The sequence below is a fragment of the Larus michahellis genome, chromosome 2 (assembly GCF_964199755.1).
Source record: "Larus michahellis chromosome 2, bLarMic1.1, whole genome shotgun sequence".
NCBI lineage: Eukaryota > Metazoa > Chordata > Aves > Charadriiformes > Laridae > Larus > Larus michahellis.
In genome coordinates, this window is record NC_133897.1 from 8,482,031 (window position 1) to 8,505,443 (window position 23,413).

The window sequence follows — 23,413 nt, forward strand, 5'->3', positions numbered from 1 at the left end:
TAGGTTTAACCCAGCTCAGTTTCCCAAGGCAGCTCCCCACAAGGATACACCAACGCCTGGGTCAGCACATGGGAGAGAACAAACAGCTGGTAGCAGAGGGAGGGAGGGAGGGCAGCAGCACCGGTGCCTCTTTTCACTGCCAGAACTCGCTTAAGATTTATGGGGTTTGAGGAAAATAACCACCTGATGCACTCCATACACTCACTGCCGAGGTTTCTCCAAGTAATAAATATTCTAGATTTTAAGGGCTTTTTCCTACTTCATCTTATTTTCTTTCAAAAGCACCAATGCCACTAGAAGAACTTAATGCAGTTCTTGAAGCCTTATTTTGACTAACCCATCTGATAAACTCAGGAATGGCATGAATGGGCATGTTTAGTGCCATCCTTCTATTAAAAAACAGTGAAAAAGAAAACAAAAAAGGTGAAATTCAATGCAAGTTACTAGCGAACAGTATTTGCTACAGTGAAATCCTGCTTATCTGTATTTAGCCAAACTATATGAATCATGCAGATTGCATGAACTGATAAACAAATATATTAAACATAGAAAGGAGAAAAGCTTGCAATATTTTTTGAAATTGTTTGTCGCTACATTGTTTACCATTTCATAACATTTTAGCATACCTGTGACAACTTTTCTTAAAAAGTTAAATCCACAGCATCGGTGTATAACACCACAAGGGAACGATCACTAGCGGTGGGTAAGGCAAGTCTATTTTCCCTGGTTATACATGACCCTGCTGCCCCTCCAACACTGTTGTGGGACAGCTGGGATGAGGAGGAAAAAAACCAACTGTGGCCTGAGAAAGGCAGAGCCAACCGCCTTGGAAACTCAAATGACGACAAGGAATAGAAATGTCCATTTCCAATTACTTATCTTATGAAAGAACAATAACAAGAAGTTAGTAGGAGTTGAGCACCCTAAGAAGAACAAAAAAAGAATATACATGATCAGAGCCAAGAAATTGGAAGCGTTTTATTGTTTTAAGCTGGGAAAAAGTCCCCGGTGTCATTGAATACAGGATGAAAAGGTATCTGGTGTGTAGATGGCTCAGAGAGTAGAAACCAAGAGACTGGGTTCTTATTGCTACTTCTGCAAAGACGTGCCGTATGACCAATATACCTAATACGTTGAGGTCTCACAGACTGTCATCATACTTGGTCTGTCATGATACCACCTGATAGCTCTTGGAGGTCCTCTCATGACAAGTGACACAAAAGTTCAATGGATCATCAAATACAAACGTTAACAATCTAACAACTGCAATGCCAAAAAAAAAAATCCTGAAGAATTCTTTATTTGCAACTGCACTGTTTCAAATTGTGAAAACTGTAGGCTAAGGTTATAGAAAAATATCTATTTTCAACATTAAGCCTCATCTCACCAACCCTTAAGGCTCAAGCGAAGACACCTCTTCACATTAATCAACATTTCAACAACTTTGATAATGTGGCAAAACACATTATCATAACAACAGTTCTATAAAACCCACTATGTGTAACAACTTTCACCATCATCCATCACATAAATCCTGTCATGAGCCAAAAATCAAAAGATTAATACAGAGATCATTTACCTGCTGAGCAAAACAGTACTGTGCGCAGTTACAGCCAGGCTCCCATGCAAGGACTAGACAGGACAGCTGGGGAATTGCTTGGCAGTAAGACTAGGATGGAGGAGGTAACGTAGCCCTGTCTGCTGAAGAAAATGGCATGAAGTTCCCGTGGGACCCTGCTGCATGCAACTCGGTCCTGTCCCACCACGGACCAGTAAGGCCTTCAAAGACCCAATGTCACGTCTTGATTACGAAGCCTACTCCCGTGCCTCACCTCTTCACGCTGTGTGATCTGGTGTGTGCCTTCTGGCTTTTGGCCAAACATGGTGATACGTGGCTTGGAGAGGCAGGAGTATAGGCCACTGTTTGCTTTAATACCTTAACCCTTACCCATGCAGTACTTGTACAAAGCCCATCCATCAAAAAACTCCCACCTTGCCACGTAGTAACAACTTTCCCTAACTATGAACGTGTATTTAGGAACGTCTTTATTGTATAACACAATATAAATTTTACATTTGCCAATATTAAATTTTGAAGTGAGAAAAGGGCAGGCAAGTAAAGATAAAAGCATCACATAGAAGGTGCGTGACAAACTAAAACACAGCTGAGCTATAAAGAGAGTCCATGCAACACATTAAGGTTCTTTTGAAATGAGTGTAGGTATCTTTAAATATTGGCCTACCCTAATGCAAATACAGCTAAAGTAATACGAAAAATTCTTAAATAATCATTTCCTGGCAAAAATACTATGCTTACGTGTCCTCAAAACTATCTGCATGTGTGAAATCTATGGCCTTTGAAAACCTACTGCAGCTTACATTGGCCAAAGCAATGAAAAACTAGGACAAAAAAATTAAAACATAGGAAATACAAAGTAAACACACAAAAAGTTTTCCACAAATGTCATGCCTTTTGAAATCATTATCCTGTGCTGTTTTAAACTACCCACATTTGCAAAAATAATTTGTATCATACATCAAAGTCTGATGGATGCTGAAAATAAAATTTAAAGTGAGCTTAGATACTGACTTACAAAGTAACTGTCATAACGATCACAATTATTAAGACTTCTGTTACCAAATTTTTGCTAAAAAGATACATCTGTTTGTGCTGCTTATAACCTGTATAGATTAAGAAAGCTCTAGCACTTAAAATAGATTACAGAAATGTTGACTGCACCTGTACAATACTATTCTGATACATTTTCACGAGTAACCAGCTGTTCATACAATGACAATATGGTTAAAACAGAACCAACACTCTTCCCCTGCAACTTCTTTTTGAACACATTCCTATCCTTCAGGTCCATAGTCTGGAAGTCAAGGTATAACCAAGTACAGATGTTTCCAACATTTCAGGCTATATGATGAGATGGTCCCTAATATTTCCATTTTTCCTATACAATAACAGCAAGGCTTCTTTTTTAATTAGGCACCACAAAGTTTCTTTCTCCTACATCACTTTGTATCTTCAATAATGCAACTTTATTCTCTTTTTTTGACTTTCATGAGTGTAATCTCGTCACCTTTTAAATTCATTTGAAAGCTGATACTACAAAAATATTTTCCTCATTCATTGCTTTGGTTGTAGTTCTTTGCGTTCTTCCTTCTTCCTGATGAACCATATCATGAACCACCTACTTGCTCTCAATTTTGAGGCTCTGCACAGCCTATTCTAGCTCTATCTATTAAATTTGAACCACTACTCTATACCGATACACAATTGTCAAAACTGTGGAAGAAAAGGAAGAAAAATATGAGTGTTTGTGTAGCATTTTAGGTAGGAAACAAGCTATCTGTGAAAATCCTCAGGGTGACAATGCCACCCTCCTTTAAATATATCCTCCAAGTCTGATGCTTATGAATCATTCACTGATGCTGAGATAGCCAGCGTACTTGAACTTCTGCGTGTTCTTTTGCTCGTAGCATTCTCACAGCTCCCTTGTGCTTTCCCAATGCATTTCTTACACTTACATGCTGTCTTATCTTTACATTTAAATTAAGAAATTGTTTGTGCAGAAGCAAGCTTTGCATATGCATTTGTACTGTATGTAGTGTAATGGTGCCCTGGCCTCTAGGCACAATTACAATATAAATAATAAAAATGAACTGTTCACCTAAGATTAAGTCTCCTGACAGTGCTATTCATGAAGCTATATCCTTCAAACAATGATAAAAAGCTGTTCTAGCATCATGCTGCACTATCAGTAATTCTCCAGGTACTGACGCCACCAATTCCTAGTTCATCACCTATAGGACTCCTCGACTGTTCCCTATACATACCTGTGCCCAGAGCACCACTGCAGTTTTTACTGATAACCAGCTAAAACGCAGAAGGACAGGGACTTGCACAGAGCTGTCCTACTGAAGAACCCTGTGCTCCCTTAACATAAGCCTACTTCTGGGAAGAGTTGAGAATCCTTGGCATCTCGCAGAAGCAGATTCAAGGCAGTTTTCCATCTGTCTGCTTAAACTCATCAAATTTGCTTAAAAACATGGCCTTCAAGAAGGCAAAATACCAACCTACAGCATTCTCCAATATGGTATTGTTCTTTAATGGAGGCATCCATAGCCAAGGAATTATTCTATTTTGGCTTTGCTGGTTTAATGCAGGGCTCTTCATTTTATTATTACTTAGACTGCACTTAGACTGAACATTCAGTGGAACATTTCCTATAATGGGATAAAGCGGCTGAACAATTTGACTGGCTAATAGTGATTTAGACATGTGATTACAGTACAGAAAATGGTCTGACATATGCTCTTTTATCTGGTTTACATGAGGCACATTAATCCAACTGGAAAGCACAGAAGTGAAAAGGAAGGGAGGACCAAGCAGTCATATAAAAAAAAAAAAACCAAACAAAAACCCAGAAAATATTTTTACTTATTTTATTTCTGCATTTGCTTAGCTAATTGTAATCAGTATTTTGTAAGTAGCAAAACTTATGAAATAAAACCATTTTCTCACTAAAATGGATGCAACCAAAAAAGACCTGTCTATATCTACTCTGTGAAAGTTAGAAAAATCATAATATTTTATGAAATCTTAGTTTTAAAAGCATTTATGACTTATGTCATAAGGCCTTTACCAACATTACAGGTTTTCCATAAGGACAGAGAAGGACACCAGCCACACTTAGCACCACAATCATAGTGTGGAGAAAAACAGTATTGATTAATTTTAATTTTTGTCTCAGCTAACTTCATTTCTGGCTCTTACAGGAACACTTATAGTCATGTCAGCATTAAGTACATATATTTACAGGAAAATTTTATTTCCTCCTAAAACTAGTCAACAATACTACCATGACACCAAAAACCTAACTGAAAAAAAAAAGAATCACCTCTTAAGCACCCACTTAGTCATCAAGAGCGTGTACACAACCTCAGGTTGGCCAACAAGATATGCCAATTTTCACAAATAACACTATTTTGCCTTTTGTGCAGACCAGTACATTTCAGCTGTATTTGCGTTTTTCTTCTTAAAACTTCTTCTAAAATAAAGTACTCAAAGGTTTTCTCTGTAAGGTTTGGATTCTATGTGTAGAAATAAAACCAGAATATGTAAAGCGAAGAGTAAAGCAGATGAACCTAAGAACTATACTGTGTGTATATGTTTGTCAACTACTTTTAACTATCACTATATGAAAATTTGTATCAAGTGAATACGTAATATAACTGAAAGAGGGAGCTGGAAAGAATGCATCCCCACCAAACCCGGGGGTGAACATTGAAATCTTTGAAGAGAAACTTTCACCAACAACCAAAAAAAAAAAAAAATCCATATATCCCAAAGTAATGATAGTTCTGTCCTGAGATATTTATGTAACGCCTATTTGTAAAAACAAATCGTAACACAGGAAAGCACAGTCTTTGCCTGCGGAGTCCCGTGCTGGTGTTTTGGACATCCACCGTGACCTTATGGTTGGACTCGGTGACCTCAAAGGTCTTTTCCAACCTAAATGATTCTGAGGGTGAGGCCTGGGGTGGGCGTCCAGGAAAGCGCCAGCCCCTCACATGAGTGGTTAAACAGACACCAGGGGTGTCAAACTGAGAGCGTCCCTTCAAAACAAAGGGGAACAAACTCTGACACCCCCCGGGCTCCGGCAGCCTCTAATAAATATTACGTTTCTTCTCAAAATGTGCTCGCCCGGCTTTGCCCTATTACTGCTGCCACCAGGTATGCCGTGGCAAGGGCCACCCTGCTCAAAAATAACCCTCGGGGACGGCCGCCAGCGCGGCAGCGGCCGCCAGGCCTCTGCCAGCCCAGCCCGCCTCGACGCCTCAGGCCGACCAGCGGCAGCGCGGCCATGCCCTCCCGGCTCCCTCAGCGGGGAAAGGCTCGTCGGCACGACGGGCCGCCCCGCACCCGCCCTGCGGGAACTCCCGGGCGCCCGCCCCGGGGCTGAGGGGAGCGGCGCGGCCCCCTCAGGAGCGGCTCCCCCGAGGGGCGGGCAGCGGCGCGGCCGGCGGTGGGGCTGGCGAACGCCCGCGCCCCCGGCGGGGAGAGGCCGCGGTGAAGGGAAAATGAGACGGAGCCAAGGAAGAGGCGGCCCCCGCCGCCCCCCTGCCCGGCTTGTGTTTGTTGTGCTTCGGCACCGTCCCGGCGGCGCGTCCCTCCCCGGGCGGCTGACAGCTCCCCCGGCCGCTCCCCGGCGCACGGCGGGGGAACTCCTGCCTCAACTTTGCCTGTCCACACCCGCCCCTGTGGGTGTCTGTGTGAGGAGAAGGGGGGGTGTTCTCCTCGCCACCCGCCGAGAAACGTCTTTTTTTCCCCAAAAAAACCCCACGAGAGGTGGGGAGGATCAAAAGGGAAAGGGACGAGAAACTACCGTTCACGCACAGGGAGTAGCGCTGAAGGCAGCCAGGCGTCCCGGAGGAGGAGAGAGCCAAAAAGGAGAAGGGGGAAGGGAAGATAAAAAAAAAAAAACCAAACACCAGGAGGAAGAGGGGGACGAGCTAAAGAGAAACTCCGAAGAAGGAGGAGAAGAAAGGGACAGGGACGGTGAAAGAAAAGTGGGAAAGGGAGAGCAGGCGGAGGAAGACAAAGGTGAAGAAGGAGGAGGAGGAGGGGAAAGTGCAAAGGGGAGAGGAGGAGAAGAAAGAAGGGCTCTTCTCAAAATGGCATTAGGCAGGAGGGAGGGAGGGAGGGAGGGGGCGAGGAGCCGCGGGTCTCCGCTGACAGCTCTGCCCGCGCCCGGCCGCCGGCCCCCTGCCCCTCTCTGCCTCGCACACACAAGCGCTGAACTTACTTCTTTCTGGCTCTCTGGAAAGGGGAAGCGCCATCTTTGCGAGGCCGGCCCCTAGGTCTTTTGTCTGTGGCTGCTGCTGCTGCTGCTGCGGGGGGAGCTCCAGGCTCGGGGGGCTGCTGCTGCTGCTGAGGCGGCTCCACCACCGCCACCACCAGACTCTTGTCCTCCGTTGACATCCTAGTCAGCAGGACGAGAGAGACACATGGATGATGATGATGAGGATGAAGATGAAGATGGTGATGGGGATCCCGATGCTCCTCCTGCTCCCGCGGCTCCTCTCCTCCTCACCTCCGCCTCCTCCACCTCCGCCTCGCATTGCTGGCCTCAGCCGCCGCCGACCAGCACAGGTAGCAGGGGGAGCAGCATGGGGGAGCGCGGGGGGAGGCGGGGGGGCGAAGAGAGAGCGAGAGCGCAGAGGCAGGAAGGGTCTCACACACAATAACACCCCCTCCCCGGCTCGGCGGGGTCTGCCGGGGCTGGGGGAGGTGAAGGAGAAGCGAGCGAGAGGCGGCCGATCCGCCGCTGGGCGCACACACACACACACACACACCCCCTTCTCCTCAGAGGCCCCGGGAGCTGGCGGCGGCTCCGGCTCCTGTGCTGCCCGGCTGCGGCGGCCGCCGCTTCATTGTACACTGGCCCTGCGCCCTCCCCCCGCGCAGAGCCCCCGGGGGCGGAGGAGGAGCAGGCGGCGGCGGCGGCGGAGGCGGCGGCGGGGGCCGAGGCCGAGCGGAGGAAGTTTTGACAGCTCCAGCTGTTGTGTGTGTGTGTGCCGTGGGCTGAGTCCGGCCGGGCTCCGCGTCCCCTTCCCAGCCGGGCCGGGAGCAGGAAGTTTAACTTTGGGGGAAAAGAAGGAGGAGGAAAGGGTGAAAAAGGGGGAGGAGGAAGGAGGAGGCGGCTCCCTCCCCGCGGGGTGGAGAAGGGATCCCGGCGCTGCCCTGGTGTGTAACCCCCCCCCCCCGCCTCCCTTCCCCCCCTCTCCGTCAGTGCGACACATAGACAGGGCGCCCGCCTCCCCCCGCCGCGGCCCCACACTGCGCCTGCCCGCCCGTCCCGCCGCGCAGACACCCATCCGCCGCCGCCGCTGACCTCACGGGCTGCGGGGAAAGCGCGGAGCGGCGGAGCGGGGACGGGACGCGACGCCACGGGGCGCTCCCCGCACCCCCGCTCCTCCCCCCTTCCCCCCCCCCCGCTCCCTCACCCCGCCCTTGTTTTTTTTTATTTATTTTCCCTGTGGAAAAGGAAAGAAAAAAAAAAAGCCCCATCCAGGCTGCCCCCGCCCCATCCCCGCACTCCGGGGGCAGCGCATGGCGGCCGGCCCGGAGGCGCTGGCTCCTCCCGGGGAGCTGCAGCTTGGAAGGCGGGGAGCCCCCCCCTCCCCCCGCCTTCCCGTCCCCTCGGGGCCGGGGGGAGGCGGGGAGCCGCGGCCGCCCCGGGGGAGGGGAGGGAGGGAGGGAGGGAGGGAGGGAGCAGAGTTCAGCGCCGTGTGCGAGGGAGACAAAGTCTGGGGAGCGTGGCCGCTTTCCAGCAGCTCCGGCTGGAACAGCTGCGGCCGGTCGGGGCGGGAGGGGGCCTCCCCCGGGCAGGGGCCTAGCTGGCTGCCTGCCCGCCCGGCTGCGCCGCGGCTCGGGGCGGGGTTAAGCCTCATTACACGGGATTTAACGTGTCCCGGAGGCCGGGAGGGACTCCGGCTTCGAAGCGGGCAGGGGGGGAGGGAGCGCTATGGCTTGGCAGCCGGAGAAAAGTCCGGCCGCGGGGCGAGGGAGCGGGGCCGCGCCCCCCGGACTTTCCTCTCGGGGCGGGGGCGGCCGCGTAGCCGAGCGGGCCCGCCGGCGGGGAGCAGGCCGCTCCGCGGCCCGCCCGGACAAGGGGCCTCCCCCGCCGCAGCGGACGCCGCCCTGAGGGCAGCTCCTGAGGCGGCCTCCCCCCCGCCCGGCCTCCCTCCTCCTTCCCTCCCTCCTTGCCGCGGCGGGCAGCGCTGCGGGGCCCCTCGCCCCGGGCCCCGGCCTCCCTCCCTCCTTCTCCGCCTCCGTCCTCCCTCCTTCCTTCTCTCCGCCCGGGGCTGGAGCAGGCTGCGCGAAGGGAGTCACTGGGTGCACAGATGCTGAATCATGAAATGGGTCGTGTTGGGTAGACAGGGCTTGAGAACTTCGCCGGACTTCCAAGAGACGGTGGGGAGCGGTTTCCCCGAGGCTCTCTGTACAGATAGAGCTACGCCAAGCGTTTCTCCCTTGTCACTGAGGTGTCTCGGAGTCTCGGTTGGTAAAATGGCCTTGGGTGGCACATAGGTACAACGAGGAAGGAGGAGCTGACGGTAGTCACTATTTTTTTTTTTTTTTTTTTACATAAAAATAAACAGCTATCCGGAGCTTTACACTGTGCATCCTTCTCAAAATTTTTGCTCGTCAGCTTCGTGAAACACCAGATGAAAATGGCATGCTGTGGCAAATAAGGCTTTTGCTGGCCGGTTTTCCTGGGAACCATTTCATAAGAAAAAATGCCTTCTTTGGTTCGTTTCCTAGGTTTGTGGGTAATTAAATTAGACCTTTGTGACATTTTTATATCTGTATGTGGAGAGAGAGGTTATACATTTATCTCCATTTATACATGTGTGTATACAAACATATATGTGTATTTCTATAAAGCCATTCCTTTCACTCAGGTGTGCAAGGGCAGCAGCTGGATTGTTGTTGTGACTTTCTTGGCCCTTTTACTGAAAATTTAATCATTTCTGCCAAATTAAAATATACATGCTGAGCTAAATGTTGGTATTATGAGATCTGCGAATGACAACATAGGTATACTGCTCATATGACTTCAGATACGGGAACTTCATCTGTTTACATGTTGTCTGACAGAAGAAAGTGCCTTTAAATTTGTTAACTCAGGCAAGTTAGCATAATTTAACGGAAAACGTTTAATGCTGTAGAGGTCCAGGCTTGGGTGGAGTAGAGGGGAAAAAAAAGCAGGGAAGGGGAGGGAGAGGGAAGTAAAAGGCCACAGCCTCTGCACAGTGGGGTGGCTGGTGTGGCACTTGCGAGGGTTGCCAGGTTGCCATCTGGCCTGCTAAAAAAAATGGCCATCTCCTGCAGCACTGACTGTGCATGTGCGCATCTCCTGCGCGCGCGCCGTGGCTTGGGTGAGTCGAGGATGTGTCAGAGCTGCTCTGCATGTGCAGATTGATTTGAGCTGAGACACGTGAGCGGGCTGTGGGCTCAGATCTACTGCGAGGTGTATGGGGAATAACCGTCACATCCCGCAGCAGAAACGCATTCTGTGAAATCACTAGATGGGCTTGTCCACGCGTGGTTCATCCAGTCCTCCTGTGTACACGTTGTTTAATCACGTTGTTAGATCACCTGTAAGTGGTTGAGCTTTGGCTTTGAACTTTTTTCTCCATTGTTTTTTATATTAACTGCATGTAGCTATCACGATATAAAATCTGAGTGGAGGCAGGACAAAGTTAGCTCTGGTGTAGCGTGGTCTAGGACAAGAGTGTGTTAAGGGAGTTATTAGTTATCCCACTGTGCCTTATCTCGTTACGTGTCCGAACAAAGCAAGGCAGGTCTGTTCTGTGAACTGCTGCAGCCATTGCTGTGGCAATCAAAGGTGTGAAGAGTTATGTAGGACTGAGAGAGACTTGTGAGCAGGAGCCTAAAGCAGAGATGGAATTGTAGGAAACTATTTGCTGGCATTATTTATCACCTAGTGAAGGCAGGGGGACAAGCTGGGAGAAAGTGTCACCAAACAAATCCAGGGTAGGAGTGCTTTGTTGGTTCAGGATGTTTGAACAGCTCTGACAGGAACATTTTTACATTTATACCTGGTCCACGCTAGCCACCTATTATAAATAATCTCTGTCTGGAAAACACACATTTTTACAGCAAAGACGTAATGCTAAAAGTCCTCTGCTTTACTGAATGTTAACAAGATCTTCCAGTTCATTATAAACTAATGCAGGTGAACTGACACACCTGATTTTTTTTAACTTTCAAGGGCCAGCAGCTTTGAAACTTTCAACTAGATTTTTGCATTCTAATCTTCCTTAAAATAAACATTTCTGTGTTTCTGGAGTTGTTGCTGAAATGTAAGTGAGACCATTGCCATGCTGATAAAACAAGACATGCTAACGGTTTTAACTTCAAAACACCTTAAGTTGTCCCAATGCACTTAATGACAGAGTGATACTTTCATAATAGAACAAGTTGAAGACAGGACACTGTCTTAAATCAGGTAGTTAAGGAAAATGATCCTGTTATAGAAATAATTAAAGGAAAATGACAACTGGTATGTAAATACCGTTGTACCATTATACAACTAAAGTAGTATATGTAACAGAAATAAAGAGTATTCCAGATTCTATCAGGAATGGGATCCAGGTACTTTCTCTTTTATGACATTAGTTCAGAACTCTGCCCATTAATGACCGTTCACTACTCTACATAAAACAAAAAGTTTAATTTTTGTTCTTTTTGCATATGTGTTTCCATGGCAGAACAGTTCACCAAGTTATCACAACAGCTTCGTTCGTCAGCAACACGCTAACTTTTTAAATGTCCAGTATATTGAACCACTTGGTCTTTAACCTGTGCTAAACCGGTAATTGACTGTGGTGAACATCTGCTTACTTCAATATGCTGCTCTGAACACTGGGGAGATGTTGGTGCTGGTGCACATCCCATTTGGCTTTCCTCGCTGCAAGAATGGCAAACTGCAGGAAAAACGTGCGGTGGGCAGTTGAGGGTAGTAACCACATCAACTGCCCAGGGTAGTTTTTTACGTTGGCATTCAAATTCAGCCAAGTAGTTCAAAAATAGCTGAATAACTGTTTTTTTCAGTACTTAAAAAAAAGACAACCCCAAGATAATTTGAAAGAGTTCTAGACAGAGACGAAATCAAGTGGCAAAATCGGGATTACATCATACAAATACGTGACTCCTAGTTTATTTGTACTAAACTTGGCTGGACTAAAAAAAAAAGCATATGTTAATTGTCGTATGCTAACAAACACATTGTAGAAGTCTAGTTTTAAACTTGAAATGTTTGTTTCTTCTTTTCATCGGTTTTGCTTACTTGTCATCTTGTAGATCTGTCTTACTTTAGGCAGCAGCACAGCCTGGATAGCGGGTACGACGTACCCTTGAGCGGTGGTGACTTTCCCAGCAGGTTGGTGGGATGCTCGTTGCTGCAGATGGTGGGGGATAAGCCTCACTTCCCATCCGGAGCAGTATTCCCAGGCAGCTGGAAAATTCCAGTTATCAGGTGCTCCGGAGCAACGGACAGATAGCATGGAGGTCCAGCCCCTTAAAATCCATGTAACTCCTTTTTTTTAGGAGTATAGTTCAGGGTGTGTGAAGAAAAACATTTCATTCTACTTCTTGGTTTCTCACCCGCTCCCCACCGCGAAGTATCCCGATTTATATTCTAGAACAGCTGCTCTCCACACAAACTAATCTAGCATTTGCATGAACACGGGCAAATGCAGCCTGGGCTCCGCATCCCCAGCCTGCTTTAACTTGATTAGTTTAGTATGTGTTAAAGGCAGCCTTGCCCACGCTGTGATATATGTGCTAACCTCACACCTTTACACCTTTGGCTCGCCAAAGCCTAAGGCCTTTTCATCATATTAAGCTACTTTGACGGGGCTAATGTGACTGAGAAACACACCTTTTTTATCCATTAAGACAGGGCCAAAAATGTTAAGTGCTCAAGATGCAAGCCCCTAGGGCTTGTCTATATATCGAGTCATTACACGTGAAGGCTTTTATCTTCATAAGAAAATGTTCTTTTTGTGCACGCCAAAGTGTGAATTTAAAACTAGGGGTTATAGTATAACCCTCATGCAGACTCATTCATTCTGGCATCTTCTGGCTTTTTTTTCCAGATTAAATTCTTGAATTCCTTTCAATTAAATAAAAAAAAAATACTCGTATCCAAGTGAGTTTGTCCACATGAGGAATTACGCTTGCCTGACCCTGGTAGTAGTATTAATAATACTGTACTATGTGGAGAAGCTTTGTCTATTAGGAGTGTTAATTTTGCACATATTTGCACTTAATAAGAGCACCACTTGTTTACATTTGAATCTTGCTATTTGAACAAGTGGTAGCTGATGCAGTGTGCTGAAGTTCTTCAAGTTATTCCATACCAAGGCCATGGTCCTGGGGATGCTAAATCAGGCAGATAAGTAAATACATGAATAGTTTCACTGAAGACAACTGCCTCCTGAATAAAGTTTGTTCTGTGTTAAGCATTTGCAGAAATGCTTAAATTATTCTTAAACTTGCAGTTTATGTAATTTGTTCTTAGAAGGAACAATGGACCGTGCTATCTTACGTTGTGTTTTGTTAGCATGCGTGTGGAGTCACATAAAACATCCACAAGTTACTTACGAACTTCAGTACCATTCTTTGTGATTTGCCTAATTCTTTGCAATTTGTGTCTTGTTTACAACTGTATGAAACTGTAATTTTATAACTGTGATTTTATAAACTTTAATATTCTGAGTTTTAGTTTTGACATATATGTGGTAGTGGGCAGCAGAGAAATACTCTTCTGTGATGTATTATTAGTTGCATGATTATTTTTTTATCCAAAAAGGTAAGATGCCAATAGTTTCAGTAAAATTGAAGTAGTATCGGAAGCCAGTAGATGCTAAATGCTGGCTGCCCTGCAGATACATGCAAGGCAGGAAAATACCCCCAGCCAGCAGCAGGCACGCTGGGCAGTAGCTGGCCACTTTGTGTGCACCTCTGGGGAGAGACAAAAGGCTGGTGTGAAGTTAGGACTTTTATCATGCAGAAAGTTAAATAAATGTCTGGGCAGCGTTTGCAGGAGTGGTGCATTGCCCTCAGATTACTTAACAGAAATTATACAAACCTGGCCATGAAACAGGAGAAAGGATTTGTTTGTGTGCGTTCAATCACACATTTTTTTAAGTAGGACTATGTTTTTATTCTGTTTTCTGCAGCACCTAGCGCGTAGGCATCCTGGTTCCTTATATGAGATCCTGGGTGCTACGATAATAGGAATTTAGACATTATTAGTGGAAATAACCTTGTCATATATAGCAAGGAAATAATCTCTGTCCCAGACAGGATGGCCTCACTTTTAAAGGAGTTTAATGTGGGAGAGGCAGGTGCCTTGTTTTGTAATCAGGTAAACACTAGGAGCCCGATCCTGTTTGCAGCTGTTTACTTCAATGAAACGAGGTGTCTGAGTAAGAAGGGCAGTATTTGGCCTTTGGTTTTTGAAGTTAATTGCAGACAATTAATGGGGATGTGTCACCTACGTGAGGTCCAGCCAGAATTCAGTCCTTGACTTCTTTAATGTTTTAAACCAATTAGCTACATACCCATGTGGAAACAATAGTAGAGCCTCCACAGTCAAGACTATACTGAGATTCTAAATTACATATATAGTAAAGGCTGTGCATGCGTTTTCTGGCTGAAAACAATGTTATAGTTCAGCCTCAAGCGAAAATTTTCTCCAAGACATAGCCCCTCAACAAAAACACACTTTTTAATGAAAGTTCTGACACCACCTTAATTACAGTGCAGCAAACATTACCATCATAATCCCATTTCATCCTTAGGCAAGGAGAGCATCCCTGGGGGCCTGGCTGCCTTTCTTTGCTAGTGACCAGTTTTGCAGAAACGGCCTTTTCCCCAATGCTGGTTTCTATTTAACCTCTGCTGCCCTGCCCGGGGGAGGTTGTATGGGACGCTGCTAGTGCCCATCTCCCCACGCTCCTTCCAACCCTCCCGGCATTCCCTGCAGCCCTGGGCCTGGAGGATCGAGCGGTACCCAGGGATGCCCGGCTGTAGGACAGGGGTTTCACCCTGACTCTTTCCAGCAGCCCCCAAGCTGGCTGTGCCCAGGGCCAGTCCCCTTTTTTGCTGGGCTGCCACAGTTCAGAAAAGCCCTTGCTTTGGCTCCAGTAACGCAGGGCTGAGCGGCTCTCCCACTGGCAGCCCTAATCCAGGTGGGTGAGGACAGAGCTGTTTGAAAAGAAGGGCTGCGGGCACTCTCGAGCAGCCAGCAGTGTGCCCAGCTGTGAGGCCTTCGTTTGAAGCAGCCTTGCAGTGTCTCAAGGCTTTCGCATTGTTTGGATGGGTGAGTAAAATGTGATGAGTTTCTCACTACCATATTGATTCAGTGAGTAGATCTTGCGTGTGGACTGCGATATTGACAGGACAAATTTGCTAGGCTATTTGAAGCTGGGATCTTTTCCTACCAGAAATATGGGGAGATAAATCTGTACATATATAAACGCAAGGGTATACTTGTCGTTCTTACATTTTTTTCTCCTGCCTTCTTAAATCAAAGTAATAAATCTGTATGATCAAAAGAGCTAGAATAATCAATCTCTCCTTACATAATTGATCTGAAAATCCTAATTAAGGTTAGAGAGAAATTAAACTTAAGGTTTCTTGTTCTCTCTACAACATTGTCAAGTACAGTACAGTCTTCTGTTACAGAACTCCTACAATTCTTATGTACAGAGTAGAATCGTGCAGCTGAGATACTTTCCCTAAAAGCACGCAAAAGCCCTATGTCTGCTGGAAGGACAGTTCTTTTATCCTTTTCCCTTCTGTTTAGGTTCTCACATTGTGTTAATCACCATGGTATCTCACAGCTTTATAAAAATATAGTGCACCATATGTGATAAATCATTAATATTAAGAATGAAGATGCTGGCTAAAAATATTCTTCACAAACATAAAGTAGAAGACGTGCAGTAATGGACATATCATATAAGTGAAAGGAGCACGTGTATGAATACAAGAGATGGGGTCAAAATCGTTCCTTAGGTGTTAATATCACATCCCATCACGGTATGTGAGTGTGAACATCAGGCTCGCTTCTCTCTTCCCCAACCCGTGCTGTGACACGCTAAAGCAGAGGGACCATGTGCAAGCCATAGCCTATTCCCCATTTTGCACTGCCTTGCAGTGTTCAAGGTCATCAGTCAAAAGAAGAGAATTTGCCAATAAACGCAGTTGTTAATCAGTGCACACATAAACGTAATCCAAACATAAAGCAAAAAGAGGGACTGTACTTCCATTGGAAAGAATGCACTAGACTGGTCATAAGTTATCCCCCCCAGTTGGTGATCCCAGTTACATATTTTCTCATGTTTTTCATTTCCCACTTAGTTTCAGCCAGATCTGTTTTCTATTGATATTGTAAGTGTCAACACATAAATAATTTTCACTGTTCTATCCCTCACTACTAAATTCTTTTTCTTGATGAAATAGCAGAAGTAATTATATTTATAAATGGAATGCCTGTTTTGCCTAAGTACCACGTATAATTCCCTTCTCTAAGAGGGATTTTTATAATTCCTCCAAAAATCTCTTGGCAAGGATCAACCCACCAGTTGGTGGTGTGGATCCAGCCTTTGGGGACAGAACTCAGGATTCTGATCCCTTTGGCCAACAGGCAGGAGGGCACCACAGAAAAAGTGCTTTGGTTTGTTTGAGAGAATGATGTTAAATATGTGCGGTTGTTAAGCACCCCAGAAAGCGAATTCACTTGAGAGTTGCTTCCCACCTGTGGATTTCGCTATTCAGCACAGAATTATTTTGGCAACTGGAGCATTCTTCATTGTGGATGGCTGTGGGAAGATATTAATCCTGCTCTTCAAGTAAGATACACTCACTGATCTCATAGACCTGTTTGTTCCACCTCTACTGCATCACGTTGTGCAAGGAAATCAAATCCCAAGTGAAAGGATGGGTAATCTCGAGTCCTTTTCCCCCCTCTTCTACCTTCTTTTTCAGCTGCTTTCCACAGACAAGTTCAGATGTCCCTTGCTCAACAGGAGTAGAGCAGAGGGAGATCTGTTGTGAGCTCTGCATTGGTTTTTCATCTCCAGGCACTCCTTGAGGAAAACCTCAGTCAAAATCATTGTATGGGGATGGTGGATCGTAGCCACCAACAGTTCACAGCTTGCTCGCTAAATGAAACGGCGACAGGCCTCCTGGAGCTGATCTGCATGACAGGAGGAGAAAATCATGATTTTCTTACTGGGTTGTGCTGTCTGTATGTGCATGTGTGTTCTTCTACTGTAGTTTCTCTAATATTTGATTTGATTAAAGGTTATTTCAGGGTACCTACAAAGCAGTGAGACGTTCTGTTTCTATAGATGTGGCAAGTTTGAGGAAGGTTGCATTGGAGCATTCAGAACACCGTGTCCCATGTGGTTTGGGGTCTATGTGAAAGAGACGTGGCTGATGTAAGAGAAGAGGTCCTTGCCCTCAGTGAAGAGGGTGTCTAAACCTCCAGAGTCCCACAGGGTTTGATGCAAGACCCCGTAGTGTGGTCAGCATTTCCATGTGTACGAGTTCCTCAGCTGCTGGAGCTTCCATTGCCAAGTTTTCACTCAAAACTGTATGATCAGCAGAAACAAACCCATACTGCCCCTGAAGCTCAGCAGCTCCCAGGCTGGTATCTTTAACATAAATCAGTTTAAACTAACAGGGAGGTTTAATAGGCACATCAGTGACTCAGCAACTAGCACACATTTGCATCTGCCATCTCTGCAGGAAGGGGTCCTCCCCGGAAAGGCAGGGATGTCATATCTTCAGCCACCGCAGTGGAATCCGTAGGGGCAGCAAGCAGGAGTCCCAGCAGCATCTGCGGTGCGGTGGCCTAGTTTGTGCAGATGCTTTGAAAAAGCTAGCTCCTGTGCCTCTAACGGTGTCATCCCAGCGGTGTCATCCCAGCAGTGTCAGCTACGGAATCCATCAAGCTGGGCGTGCTCCTGGGTGGTTAGCCCCGGTTCTCTGTGGCTCTGTTGCTGTCCTCGTAGTAAGTCTGGCTTCGCTCTGCTAAAGCTCTGGGTACATAAGCTGCAGCCCCTGAAGCACAGAGAAACCCAAGTCCATTTCCCACTTCACTGTACATTTAATCAGAGGCCTCTCAGAAGTTTTAGACTGTAGTCTTTCCTTTTCCCTGTGTACTCTTACTAAGAGTTAATGTTTATTTAAGATTCAACTTTATGAGCAGTTTTCCTTTATCTCAGTATACACAGTACAAATTTGGTCTGTTCCCTCAGCTTTTGCATTCAGCTGGTTTGACTGATCTAACATTGCTGATTTACCAGTATAATACAGCTTGTCTGAAAAGAGGGAAGATTGATGTTGGCTGAAATAAAATTCTGCGATGCCTGTGGAGTTTTGTTGCCCTAGATTCCTGGATTGCTACTTATTTTAAAAAAGTATGCAGAACTCTGACTTTAGATTTTCAGAAATGCCTACATTATGTCAGTGTTGCTAATTCTTTGAGTCAAGTCACTGTGGTTAGCCAATCTTGTTTTCTGTGTCTGTGGTAAGATTTTAAATCCAGAAGGCTAACCTCAATGCTCCCCCAAGAAAGCAGGCAGAGATGACAATGCATTTCCTTCTTTGACCGCTGTAGTCAAATTTTATAGAAAGATGGAATCTATTAAATTAGATGAAACGCCAAATCACCTGCATGAGAATGAAAGGGTCAAACCCTGTTCCCGTAGCAATATGTGGGGAAAAAATGGACTGAAATGTATTTTTTAAACTAATTTTTCTTTAAAAATTGTTTTTCTACTAAATTCAGACTATGAACTGTAAAATTCTCCCATGCTTGTGAGTTACACAAGGTTATGTATCACGTCAGAGCAAACGAGGTTATTTGGATGTCTGAATTTCTGCATTTTAGTAGTGCAAGGTTGTGCGTAGATACTTGTCTTGAATTTCCGGAGTTTGTAACTTTGGGGGGGGGGTGGTAATCATAATATTCTGATTTCTTTACATAACTCTGGCTTAACATCATTTCTCTGGGGAAAATTCCTTGTTTGATATACACTTTGGATACAGGGAGGGGAGGAGGAAGGTTTAAGGGAGATCCTCCCCTGCATTAACTTCGGCCGTCGTCTCCTGTCCTAGAGCTGACACTCGTTGAGAGGGCAGAGTTACAGCTTCACGTGAGCAGTGCCGAGACTGCAGCTGAAAGGGTGGACAGAAATACTCCTTGTAGAGGTCCTGGCCAGCCCTGCTGCCTTCGCACCGAGCACGGAGCCCAGGCTGAGCGATGCCGTGTGAGAAACAGGTCTGCTCCTGCCAGCGCAGGGCTGGGCTGAATCGCTTCTGCTGTGACAAAGGCCACGGTTCAGACCCTCAGCACCTCCTCTCCGTTCACACAGGGGTTGTGTCTCTCCTTCCAATTAGCAACATAATCATCCATGAACGTGAACGAAAGCACTCGGTCCCACCCAGATGGGACTGGAGCCTGGTTAATGAGTGGAAGCTATATAATACCAGCATTACGTCATATAACGAACTTTGGCTTGTTACCATGAAATGTGCTTGCACACTCTGCTTGTACCACTGGAGCTGTGCAAAGCAGCTGAAGCAAACTGGACATTTGGACCAGGCTTGACTCCTGCTTTAAATCAGAGGATTATCGTGATAGAGCAGGAGTATTCATTTTTCAGATCAGTGACAGAGCACACCAATGACAGCAGGTGGGTGACCAAGAGACCTACCAACGACAACCCTTTGCATATGGTGGAATGGACTGGTGAGTACACAGTTCCCTCTGACTGCAGGATTTCAAACAATAAAAGCACGATTTGGAAACTAATTCTAATAGTGGAGGGACCGCTGGCTACTTTGTCACTGCTGCATCTTTGGCATTACTTAAAACTGACCTGAATTCTTGATCTGGCCAGTCTGTTGATCTATAATCATAGTGATCTGTTAATTACTTGGCTTAATTACAGCTAATTTATGCTAGTGAAAGGTTTAACTATATGTACATTTTTAAGTTTGCACGTTATTCTTCACTGAGATAATTTTGAGGCATAAAAGAGAGCAAGCAGTGCCTGATAGCCACCCATTTCACAAAGAATGTGGAGCTTTACTGTAAATTCCCAATACAATATTCTTCACTCAGGCAGTAAATATCGTAGCGGTGAGAAACATCATGTATTCTTCACACACACAACAGGGGACTGGAATCCCTCGCAATACAATTTCGGCCGTGCACTTATGACCTGTACTTCCATAATACCTCTTTGCTGTGATATTAGCACCAGACGTAGCATCGGTACACCTACCTTTTCATGTTATCTCTGATAGAAAGATGCAGTTAGCAAATGGCATCAGGTATTAATGCAGAAGTGACCTTTTAATGTCATGCACAGACACACGAAGAAAGAACTGCCACTGAAAACTTCTTATTAAAGATAAAAGTGGGCAGCCTGTAAAAACATTAAGATAAAAAGTAAATCCATTTGCCCTGAGTTTCCCCTGCTATCCCACCTCCTACTGTAAATTGATGTTGTCAGCACTCATGATTTTATCACCAGTCTTGTGATCTTTGATGTTTCACTTAGACTCCAGCTACTAGAGTTGTGTAATGAGGTTAGAAACTCAGCTTTCCTCTTCTTTAATTTCAAGTAAGTTTCTAGTCCTAATGGTTAGAGTATAAAGCTTGCAAATGTGACCCAGGTCACAAAAACAGAAAGCAAAGTAAAAGAGCTCCACATTTATAATTTTACAGACAGGCTTATGATTTTGAGGGTCAAACTGTAGTTCTCAAATGTTGGAGCTGGCAATAGTGCCTTGAAAAAAAAAAGTGCCTGAGCAAAGCACCACAATATGTTGCATTTTCCAGGGAAGCATAGTAGCCATTATACCAACAGCAATAATTCTCTTTTCAGATATGCACATTTTGTTATTGACTTTGTTACGCAGCATCTCAGGGTTCAGCCCCAGTTTGTCTGGGCTGGAGGGGATCGTACTGACACATAACCATATTGCTTGGTGTTGGAGGGCTCATACTGCTTGCTTGTGCTAACACGGAGGAAAAGCTTTGCAGCACTCCCTGGTCCCCTGGCACGGCTGTGCGTAACACCTGTAAAACCAGGTGACCTTCAGTCTCGGAAGGTGATCTGCCATTGATAAAGGTGCATCAAGAAACTAGGAATACTCCACGACTGTCAATCCAGCAGCAAAGGGGCAAACCAACCAAGCAAATACAAATGTATAAATACAATAGCATTGAAAATGGTTGGCTTGACTTAAGAAGCCCAAAATGTACCAAGTGCGGGTTTTGATGTACAGACCAATCACACTCAGCTGTTGATTTTGGCAAACCAAGCTCCCAACAGCAACAACTCAGATTTGAAGGAGACACAATATTTAAATCGAGTTCCAGATTATCAAAGCCTTAACAGTATATCACTAAAAATATGAATTATACCTAGAACTGAAGAGGTATCCAAAGCAGCGAGCAGAGCCTGAGTGTTGTATGGGCACGTTGGTCAAAACTTCTCTGCAGTCCACAGACTGGTGATCCCAAAGGTCCCTCTCTGCTTGCCCTAAATTACTGTGTAATCTGTTCTGGAAGTGACAAAATTACGGATGATGGTGGAAAAGTCTAATTGCAAAGAAGAGGTGGAATTCTCTGAGACCCAGCTTCTACATGAGTAAACAGAATACATAATAATGTTTCACAAATATAAACATATGTGACAAACTAAAATTTTATTATATTTTTAAATAAGTAGTATTTGAAAATGAACTAAAGAAGCTCAATTTATCCTATACTGTCTCTGTTATTAATTTTGACTTTGAATTCAGCAGTAATTTCCGTTGTAATTTCAGTGAGACTGCCACATTGCTTCTGAACTGCTTCCTCTGTAGGAAGCTGAAGAAACTATTATTGAATGTTGATCACTTTGCTGAGTGTTTCAAAGGGCACGTACACTTTTGTGCATCTGGACGCACTTTATTTAAGGCTACGGACTTAGAATCATAGAATGGTTTGGGTTGGAAGGGACCTTAAAGATCATCTAGTTCCAACCCCCTGCCATGGGCAGGGACACCTCCCACTAGACCAGGCTGCTCAAAGCCCCATCCAGCCTGGCCTTGAACACCTCCAGGGATGGGGCATCCACAGCTTCTCTGGGCAACCTGTGCCAGTGCCTCACCACCCTCACAGTAAAGAATTTCTTCCTAATATCTAATCTGAATCTCCCCTCTTTCAGTTTGTCCTGTTGCTACGCTCCCTGATAAAGAGTTCCCTCCCCACCCTTCCTGTAGGCCCCCTTTTGGTACTGGAAGGCCGCTATAAGGTCTCTCCAGAGCCTTCTCTTCTCCAGGCTGAAAAGCCCCAACTCTCTCAGCCTGTCTTAGTAGGAAAGGTGCTCCAGCCCTCTGATCATCTTCACGGCCTCTACTGGACCCGCTCCACCAGGTCCATGTCCTTCTTATGTTGGGAGCTCCAAAGGTGGATGCAGTACTCCAGGTGGGGTCTCACTAGGGTGGAGTAGAGGAGCAGAATCACCTGCCTCGCCCTGCTGGCCATGCTTCTTTTGATGCAGCCCAGGATGCGGTTGGCTTTCTGGGCTGCACGTGCACATTGCTGGCTCATGTTGACCATCTCATCAACCAGTACCTCCAAGTCCTTCTCCTCAGGGATGCTCTCAAGCCGTTCTCCGCCCAACCTGTATTTGTGCTTGGGATTGCCCTGACCCACGTGCACTTGGCCTTGTTGAATTTCATGAAGTTTGTACGGGCCCACCTCTCAAGCCTGTCCAGGTCCCTCTGGATGCCATCTCCTTCCCTCCAGCGTGTCAACTGCGCCCCATAGCTTGGTGTCATCGGCAAACTTGCTGAGGGTGCACTCAATCCCATCCATGTTGCCAACAAAGATGTTAAACAGCACCTGTCCCAGTACTGACCCCTGAGGAACGCCACGCATCACTGGCTGCCACTTGGACATCAAGCCATTGACCACAACCCTTTGAGTGCTGTCATACAGCCAATTCTTTATCCACCAAATGGTCCATCTGTCAAATCCATGTCTTTCTAGTTTAGAGACCAGGACATCGTGCAGGACAGTGTCAAATGCTTTGCACAGGTCCAGGTAGATGATATCACTTGCTTTTCCCTTATCCACCGATGCTGTGATGTCATCATAGAAGGCCACCGAATTTGTCAGGCATGACTTGCCCTTGGTGAAGCTATGTTGGCTGTCACCAATCACCTCCTTATTTTCCATGTGCCTTAGCAGAGATTCCAGGAGGATCTGCTGCATGATCTTGCCAGGCACAGAGGTGAGACTGACTGGCCTGTAGTTCCCCAGATCTTCCTTTTTTCCCTTTTTAAAAATGGGGGTTATGTTTCCCCTTTTCCCATCAGCGGGCACTTCACCGGACTGCCACAACTTCTCAAATATGATGGCTAGATTTAAATTTTTTTCTCTATATATTAAAGCACTGTGGAAAATCTGTGTCTTGCGAGAGGTATATTCTTCAGCCTTGGGAACTTCTAAGTAACTTGGAAAATTAGATTGAAAATTCATCTCCAGGGTGTGCAAAGCACTGGAAATGTCTACATCTTTCTATGTTATTTTCTGTGAAGAGGATCTGCACTTTCTCTTCATGTTCCCTCCCTTTCTTTGTACTCTTTTCCAGCTTCTTTCTAGCTCTATTATCTCTAATTACTTTCAAATATACCCAAGTCATCATCCCCGTATTGACATTAACTGTCTCTTATTCTCAGCTATGCAGGCCTCTGCTGCTGTGACACCAAAGTCAGGTGTATTTCTAA

At 45.8% G+C, this 23,413-nt stretch overlaps 2 protein-coding genes across 29 annotated transcripts in view; one reads left to right on the top strand and one right to left on the bottom strand.

Annotated features, from left to right (window-relative positions):
- The window catches only part of KMT2C (lysine methyltransferase 2C), a 203,167-nt gene extending 195,188 nt beyond the window's left edge, over window positions 1–7,979 (bottom strand). For 21 of the 28 annotated variants that reach the window (XM_074574086.1, XM_074574085.1, XM_074574083.1 and 18 more), the window contains exons 1-2: window positions 7,366–7,768; window positions 6,816–6,992 (exon numbers count right to left, since the gene is read on the bottom strand). In XM_074574086.1, coding sequence (XP_074430187.1) covers window positions 6,816–6,991 — 176 coding nt within the window. In that variant the 5' untranslated portion in view covers window position 6,992; window positions 7,366–7,768. Of the gene's footprint in view, window positions 1–6,815; window positions 6,993–7,103; window positions 7,769–7,904 lie in introns of those variants that run through there. The other 7 variants (XM_074574087.1, XM_074574084.1, XM_074574066.1 and 4 more) reach the window with 5 other exon arrangements.
- LOC141738615 (uncharacterized) overlaps window positions 6,536–23,413 on the top strand; it is a 42,183-nt gene continuing 25,305 nt past the window's right edge. The window contains exons 1-2 of the mRNA XM_074574105.1: window positions 6,536–6,613; window positions 6,997–7,162. Coding sequence (XP_074430206.1) covers window positions 7,018–7,162 — 145 coding nt within the window. The 5' untranslated portion in view covers window positions 6,536–6,613; window positions 6,997–7,017. The remainder of the gene's footprint in view (window positions 6,614–6,996; window positions 7,163–23,413) is intronic.